General features: G+C 55.7%; 1 protein-coding gene across 1 annotated transcript in view; it reads right to left on the reverse strand.

Annotated features, from left to right (window-relative positions):
- Positions 1–8,320, reverse strand: part of HAP1 (huntingtin associated protein 1) — a 28,268-nt gene extending 19,948 nt beyond the window's left edge. The window contains exons 1-4 of the mRNA XM_029075276.1: positions 8,266–8,320; positions 6,730–6,801; positions 2,146–2,358; positions 1,408–1,656 (exon numbers count right to left, since the gene is read on the reverse strand). Of these exons, the coding sequence (XP_028931109.1) occupies positions 1,408–1,656; positions 2,146–2,358; positions 6,730–6,801; positions 8,266–8,320 (589 nt within the window). The remainder of the gene's footprint in view (positions 1–1,407; positions 1,657–2,145; positions 2,359–6,729; positions 6,802–8,265) is intronic.
- Between the last annotated feature and the right edge of the window lie 271 nt (positions 8,321–8,591).

An 8,591-nucleotide genomic window follows, 5' to 3' on the forward strand; every position in this document is an offset into this window, starting at 1 on the left:
CCTTTCAGGTCAGGAAATCCTGGCTACTGCAGACCCCGCCCTGCAGCCAAAAATGGGGCAAGAGAGGGATTTAGCCAAAGATTCCCGAGACAGTGAGGGATGGAAAGGGGAAAGTAAAGGGTGTTGAATATTTGTCCTTAGTCACAAGGGTGGGAGTCTAGGAGGAAGAAGCTTTGCCAATAAGGTTAGAACACTGCCAGCCCACAGGGTAGTTTCACCGGCCCATGGAGAGAGGAGGAAAACAAAGGATCATTCCTTTCTGCTGCCCCAGCTCAACTGTTTCCTCTGCATATGTCACCCATTCCTGGATTCCTGCGATGGCCTCTGGAGTCTTTCATCCCCTTCCCACAACCCCCATTGCCTCCCCGCCCTCACCGCACCCTGACTCTGTCCACAACCTATCTCTAGGCCAATCCGCACACCTACAATGCTCTTCCTCTTTCTCATCAAATCTTGACCCTCCACAGCTCTATTGAAACCCACCCCTCCAGGAAGCCTTCCCAGATTTTTAAAATGGTATTTGTTAAGCACTTACTATGTGCCAGCACTGTACTAAGCCTTGGGTAGACATAAGCTAATTCGGTGAGACACGGTCCATGTCCCACATGGGGCTCACAATCAATCCCCATTTTACAGATGAGATAATAGAGGCACAGAGCAGTGAAGTGCACAACGTCACACAGCAGACAAATAGCGGAGCCAGGATTAGAACCAGGCCTGTTCTCTAACCACTAGGTCACGCCGCTTCTCACATTTGTCTGTGATCGATCGCATTTGTTTCCAGCCATTCCAGTTCTTTGCAGCCTGTATGTCTCAGTGTGTGCGGGGGGAGGGGGGGGGGGGGAAGAGGGTGGTGCTTTCCTCTGCTGGCTTCTTTGATGGTATCTGCCTCAGTTCTTGGGGGATCTTATCTGCCCTAATCTGCCCACCCTTCAGACTGGCAGCTTCTTGAGGACGGGGGCCTTGTATCCTCTTTTCCTCATCCTCTTCTTACTTTCCACCTATTTCATTACTCTTTTACACACACACACACACACACACACACACACACACACACACACACTATTTGTTAGGCATTGTACTATGCGCTGGGGTAGATACAAACTAATCAGATTGAACACAATATATGTCCCAGATGGAGCTCACAGCCTTAATCCCCATTTTACAGATTAAGTATCTAAGACACAGAAAAGTGAAGGGACATGCCCTAAATCACACAGCAGACAAGTGGCGGAGCTGGGATTAGAACCCTGGTTCTTCTGACTCCCGGGTCCATGACTCCACTGGGCCACGCTGTTTCTCTCAGTGTCCAATCCAGGGCTCTGCCCAAAGGGTACCAGGCAGGTGAGGGACCCCATGCTCCCAGCCCCTAGCCCCCAGTCCCCAGCGCAGCCCCTGGGCACTCACAGAAATACTGCAGTGTCTCCCGCACCTGGATGGGTGTCAGGCACTCAGCAGTCCCAGGAGGGAGCAGGGGCGTGTGCAGCCAGTCACCGTGGCCGTAGCCGAAGACGGAGTCCGCACGCAGTGTGTAGCGGGGCAGCTGCTCTTCCAGGAGGCTGATGATCTCCACCTCGGGCACGTTGGCGCACAGCTCTGCCGGGGCAGGGGAGGGGTGGGCCCGGGCCGGCAGGGGTGGGGAGGGGAGGGCCCTTGCTGGTGGGGAGGGAGGGAAGCCCATCGGGCATCCAGTACCTCCTGCCATGTCACAGCTTCCCCCTGGCACTTCCCCTGGTACCTGCCACTGTCCCTCTCCCTCCAGTCTCCCCAGCTCCTGCCCCTCTGTGTCCAGACCTATGCTCCTCTCCCTCCAGTCCTCCAGCCCCTGCCCCTCTCTCTCAGTGCCCAGGCCCCTGCCCTTCTCCCTCTCCCCAAAGTTTGGGCCCCTTCCCTTCTCCCACAGGCCCCTGACTTTCCCATTCCCGTGTCTTGCCTCTGTCCCTTTCTCTCTCTCCCAGTGCCCCATCAATGCCCCTCTTTCTCAAGTCCCCAAACCCTGCCCTTCTCTCCTGGTGTCCCTGCTCCTCTCCCCCCTTCCCACCAGGGCCCAGGCCCCTGCCGCTCCCTCCCAGTTCCTGAGCCCCTGCTCCCCTCCCCAACCACACTCCCAAGCCTCCCCCATCCCCAGCCTTCAGCTTCACCCACCAGTGATGGTGGTTGCATCTTGGAGGGCAGCAGCAGCAGCTCCAGGCAAGTCCGGGATGTCAGGGGTCGGGCTGGAGCGTCCCTCACAGGGGTTCTCAGAGTCCAGTTTGGCTGTGCTCAGAGCTGGCAGCTGGTGGCCATGAGTGGAGGGGTCAAGGTGCCCAAGGTGGGCACAAGGTAGGGTGTGGCTGGCAAGTGCTCGGGTTCTGCTCCCTGTGGCCAGAGGAGTAGAGGGCAGGGTGGTTAGAAGGGCAACCCAAGGGCTCTGTCCTATCCCTACTGGCCCAGGATGGTGAGGCACCGGCCCAGATAATAATAATAATAGTATTTGTTAAGCACTTACTATGTGCCAAGCACTGTTCTAAGCACTGGGTCATCATGCCATCTGTCCCTGATGATGATGACGATGATGATTGTGGTATTTGTTAAGTGCTTTACTATATGTCAGGCTCTGCTCTGAGTGCTGGGGTTGATGTAAGACAATCAGGTTGGACACAGTCCCTATCCCCCATTTTACAGATGAGGTAGCTGAGGCACAGAGAAGTGAAGTGACTTGCCCAGGATCACAGCAGACGAATAATAATAATAATAATTGTGGTATTTAAGTGCTTACTATGTGCCAAGCACTGTATTAAGCACTGGGGAGGATACAAGCAAACCTGGTTAGACACGGTCCCTGTCCCACATGGGGCTCACAGACTCAAAACCCCATTTTCCAGATGAGGTCACTGAGGCACAGAGAAGTGAAATGACTTGCCTATGGTCACACAGCAGGCGAGTGGCAGAGCCGAGATTAAAACCAGTGGCTTTCTGTGTCCCAGGCCCGTGCTCTATCCACTACGCCATGCTGCTTCTCAAGAGGCAGAGCTGGGACTAGAACTTAGTCCAGTGCCTGGCACAGACTAAGCACTTAACATATACCATTAAAAAATCCCTGTTCACCCTCCTATTTAGACCGTGAGCTCCGTGTGAAATGGCTACTGTGATTATCTAGCGTCAAGGATTTAGCTTTATCTATCCCTGGTTCCTGGACCCGGTGGCTGGCGGGAAACTGGGATGTGAGCCTGGGTGGCGGCCGGGGGCACTGAGAGGATCTGGCATCTGCACTCGATAAACACGATTGAATGAAGAAATACGATTGATTGATTGATTGATTGATTGGCAGTGCCCGCTCAGAGCCAAGGAGGAGCCGGCTGTGGCCCCACTCGGGCCCGTCGATCTGTAGGATTTGACCACCAGGAGGCAGTGCCAGGCTGTGCCAACGGTGATGGGGGAATCTCAGCTATTCAGGGAAACTAGAACCATAGGAGAGGTGCCAGGGGAACCCTATCGCTGGCGAGCTGGCAGAGACTGGGGAGCCCCCTCAGGGGTCATAATAGTAATGTTTGTATTTGTTAAGCACTTACTATGTGCATAGCACTGTTCTAAGCGCTGGGTAGATACAGGGTAATCAGGTTGACCCACGTGCGGCTCACAGTTAATCCCCATTTTACAGATGAGGTAACTGAGGCACAGAAAAGTTAAGTGACTTGCCCAGAGTCACACAGCTAACAAGTGGAAGAGCCAGGATTTGAACGCATGACCTCTGACTCCCAAGCCCGGGCTCTTTTCCACCGAGCCACGCTGCTTCTCTAGGGGGTGGGCTCTCTATTATGTCCGTAGTCCAGGATAGGGGGAACCTGTGTCCAGGCCAGAGATGAGTAAAGTGTTAACAGTCCCATATTCCCCTGTCTATTCCTCTACGCCTTGGTTCTAGACAGTCAGTCAAATGTATTTATTGAGCGTCTACAGTGTATAGAGCACTGTACTAAGCATTTAGGCAAGTACAGTATAACAATGAATAGACATCTTCCCTGCCTTCAACAAGCTTACAGTATAGAGAGGGAGACAGACATTAATATAAATAAATAAATATTTCAAACTCTCGGCCTACCGCCCCCCGTCTTGCCTGCCCCCGTGGGTGACTACCCAAACCAGGTCACGGGCCGGTGAAAGAGCAGCTTGGCCGCACCCCGCTCTTGCTCGGGCCTCCTTGACCTTTGCTCCTCCCTGCCTCTCGGGCAGGAGCACCATGAAGCCGGGCCACCGGCCGGACGGCTGCAAGACTCGCATGTTGCCAGGTACACTTGCCGTCACAGGTGCCATAAAGCCAGACTTCCGGGAGGGCAACTCGGGGAGCTGGGCGGAGGGGCAGGAAACCGGGGCTTGGGTGAGGTGTGGGGAGAAGGGGCTGAGAGGGGGAGAGCAGGGAGGAAACTTAGCCCCCAGGCAGTCTCCTCTCTGTGTGGCCCCCTCGCCTTCCACCCTAACTCCCACCTAAACCCGGGCCTGAGAACAGAGGCATCCATGGACTTGCTACATTTCTGGCCAGGGCAGAGGAGGACCAGGCTACCCATCCTTACCCAGAACCTGGTGTCAGGCTCCCTGATGCCTACCCACCCCCCTTTTTATAGTGGTATTTGTTATGCACTTACTATGTGCCAGGCGCTCTTCTTAGTGCCGGGATAGATACAAGCTAATCAGGTTGGACACAGTCCATGTCCAACATGGGGTTCACATTCTTAATCCCTATTTTACAGATGAGGTAACTGAGACCCTGAGAAGTTATGTGGCTTGCCCAAGGTCACACAGCAGACTATGTCCAAGCTGATTGACTTGAATCTACCCCAGCGCTTAGAAAAGTGCTTGGCACATAGTAAGCACTTAACAAGTATTAGAATTATTATTATTATTATTACAAGTGGTCAAACTAGGATCAGAACCCAGATCCTCTGACTCCCAGGCCTATGCTCTTTCCAGTTGGGCACATTCCCTACCCCCCAACTCTTGGGAAGGAGCGTGGCTCAGTGGAAAGAGCCCGAGCTTGGGAGTCAGAGGTCATGGGTTCGAATCCCAGCTCTGCCACTTGTCAGCTGTGTGACTGTGGGTAAGTCACTTAACTTCTCTGGGCCTAAATTCCCTCATCTGTAAAATGGGGATTAACTGTGAGCCTCACATGGGACAACTTGATTACCCTGTATCTACCTCAGCGCTTAGAACAGTGCTCTGCACAGAGTAAGCGCTTAACAAAAACCAGCATTATTATTATTATTATTCAATGCAACCTCCCTCTTTCCTGGCAGTACCATGGGTGGGCATGGGATAGCTATGGACAGTTCACCTCTCACACCCCTCCATCCATCCCGCTCCCTCTCCCTCCGGGGGTCTCTGCAACTGGGCCCCACCTCCCCACCGTTCCCATCCCAGCCACAGACCCAGAGCCCCCTGGATGGCAGCCTGGACCAGTTCGGCTCAGACCTGCTCCCTGCCCAGGATTCTGGTCTGCAGCCACGGCCCAGCCGACGGGGAACCGGGCACGGGAGCCAGACAGAAGACCTGTGAGTCAGCTGTCTCCCTGCCGAGAGAGGGCTTGGCTGCGCCCCTGAGGAGGGGGATCCTGGCAGGGAATAGAGGGACGCTGCACCCCAGCCTTCCCTTTGGCCCTCCCCCTTCCAGCTCAGAATCCAACAGGATGGAGGGGCAGACAGGAGGAGGAGGAGATGGGCCTGGGGCCCTAGAGCCAGACTAGAGAAGGAGGGGGGAAAGAGCCACTCCCTGCTCAGGGCTGCCAGCCGACTTTCCTCCCACCCCCCATGCTGCTGCTGGAGGGAGCGGAACGGCGGTGGAGGAGCCGTGCCCGGGCAGGCTGGGGCGGGCACAGTGCTGTGCCCCGAACTCCAGGGGACAACGTCCCTGCTGCCTGAACTCAACAGGAAGTGAATGGGCCAGGGCCTTGGGCACGGCTGAGGTTGGGGCTCCGGGCCCCAACTTGCTGGCTCACCTTGCAGAGGTGGGAGGGGCCGGGCAGGGCAGATCAGCAAGTACCGTCAGAGGACGGGGCAGTGCCCGGCAGGCATCCAATCTGGGCACCTGGATGTGAGCAATCCCAACTCTTTGACCCTCCAACCACGGACTGGGTACAGGGCGGCCTGGGGGTATAGGGTTGAGGGAGCTCAGAGAAATAGGCATCTTCTCAGGGTTGGCGGTGGGGCGAGGGGGTCGGACCCTCCGGGGCACAGCTTACTGCAGGCCAGGGGCTCATGGTGATCCAGGGCCTGGGGAGTGGGAGGGTGAGGGGAGTCCCCCTGCCCAGGCTCAGCCCCCGCTCAGAGCAGTTCTGAGAGAAGACCCGGCCCACATACCTGGGGACCAGCCCCCAAGATGCAGGCTGGGTGGGCAAAGGGGGACAGACATGCCAATGCTGGAGAGACCCTACAGAGACCCAGGTTGCAGAGACCCCCGCAGAGTGGTCCAGGCTTCAGGGACACTTCCTCGCCCCTCCCCTCCCCCACCGAACGGCTGGACTGAATCCCCCCTCATTCCGGGTCAGAAGCCACATCCTTCCTCAGGACCTCTGAATTCCGGTTCCCAGACCGGTGTCCCCTTCTTGAACACCCCCTCCAAACCTGCCGCGTACATTAACCCTCCCAGGGCCGGATAGGGCCGCCCCGTCCCCCAGCCCCTGGAAGAGCAGGCCTTGTTACTTGGGCTCCTGGAGGAGGGCAGGAAGATGGGGGGCAAGATGATGAGGGGCGGGGGACTCACTCTCTCTGAAGGGGCTCTGATTCCGCTCCGGCTCCACCGCCGACTCGAAGCCCGGACTAGAGTCCCCCCTGCCTGGAGCCCTCTTCCCTCCCTTCCCCTCCCCTCCTCCCCGCTCCCTCCCTCCCTCCCGCAATGATTAACCCGCCGCACCCCGGGGCGGAGAGCCAGACTCTCAGCACCTCCCTCTCCTCCCCGGCCTGACTCTCCCACTTCCCCTCCACTGCCCCTCTTCCCTTCCACTGTCCCCCACTGTCGCCCTTACCCCTCCACTGCACACACACCCCCTACCTCCCCAATTTAGAGATGCAGCGTGGCGCAGTGGAAAGAACCCTGCCTGGGGAGTCAGAGGTCGTGGGTTCTAATTCCGACTCCGCCGCTTGTCAGCTGTGTGACTTTGGGCAAGTCACTTCACTTCTCCGTGCCTGCTATCTCACCTGTAAAATGGGGATTAAGACTGTGAGTCCCACGTGGGACAACTTGATTACCTTGTATCTCCCCCAGCGCCTAGAACAGTGTTTGACACATGGTAAGCGTTTAACAAATACCATTATTATTATTATTATTATTATTATTATTAATTTACTCTCTCCCTTCCCCTTATCCCCTCTCCAGCTTCCCACTACCTCTCTTACCCCTCCTCTGCCCCTCCCCACTTCCCTTACCTCTCGTCCCCCCGCCCCCCGAAGCAGATATTACCGGAGGCCAATCAAGGACCCCAACTCTATGGCGTGGGGCGGGGGGAGGTGGTCTTTCTGCTTGGGTTCCTGGTTCACCCCCAAAACGGATAATAATAATGGTTTTTGTGAAGCACTTGCTATGTGCCAAGTACTATTCCAAGCACTGGGGTAGATACAAGGTAATCAGGTTGTCCCACATGGGGCACACGGTCTTAATCCTCATTTTACAGATGAGGTAATTGAAGCACAGAGAAGTGAAGTGACTTGCCCAAAGTCACACAGCTGGCAAGTAGCGGAGACGAGATTAGAACCCACGCCCTGTGCCTCTCAAGACCATGCTTTTTCCACTAAGCCACGCCGCTTCTCTCTTTCCTCTCCCCCTCCTCTTTTGGGGGTGGCCTAGCCTAGACTTTTCATTCAATCGGATTTATTAAGCGCTTACTGTGTGCAGAGCACTGTACTAAACGCCTAACAGTCAATCTCAGTCTGGGGGACTCTGGGGAGCTAGGAGTGAGGAAACGAGGGGTTGGAACCCACTTGTTGATGCCTGACTACTTGTTGATACCTGACTACTTGTTTTGTTGTCCGTCTCCCCCTTCTAGACTGTGAGACCGTTGTGGGGCAGGGATTGTCTCTCTCTGTGGCTGACTCGTACCTTCCAAGCGCTTAGTACAGTGCTCTGCACACAGTAAGCGCTCAATAAATATGAATGAATGAATGAATGAATGAATGAATGAATGAATGAATGAATGAATGAATGAACGAGGGTGAGGGGATGGGGGGTCTCAGCAGGGGCTCGGGGAACAGGAAGGACGGGGGGCACGAAGTGGGGTGGAGGGGTGCATCAGCCCCCCAACACCTGGCCGGGAGGGTGCCATGCTCCAGGGCACCAGCAGGAGGCACTGGCGCCCCATATTGGGAGGCCCTGGCCTAGAGCAGGGCACGGGGTCAGTGTGGCGGTGGGCACTGCCACCTTATAATTAACCCGCTGAATAATAATAATAATAATAATGGTGGTATTTGTTAAGCGCTTACTAGGGGCAAAGCACTGTTCTAAGCGCTGGGGGGATACAAGGTGATCAGGCTCACAGTCTTAATCCCCATTTTACAGGTGAGATAACTGAGGCACAGAGAAGTTAAGTGACTTGCCCAGAGTCACACAGCTGGCAAGCGGCAGAGCCGGGA

The sequence above is a fragment of the Ornithorhynchus anatinus genome, chromosome 11 (assembly GCF_004115215.2).
Source record: "Ornithorhynchus anatinus isolate Pmale09 chromosome 11, mOrnAna1.pri.v4, whole genome shotgun sequence".
NCBI lineage: Eukaryota > Metazoa > Chordata > Mammalia > Monotremata > Ornithorhynchidae > Ornithorhynchus > Ornithorhynchus anatinus.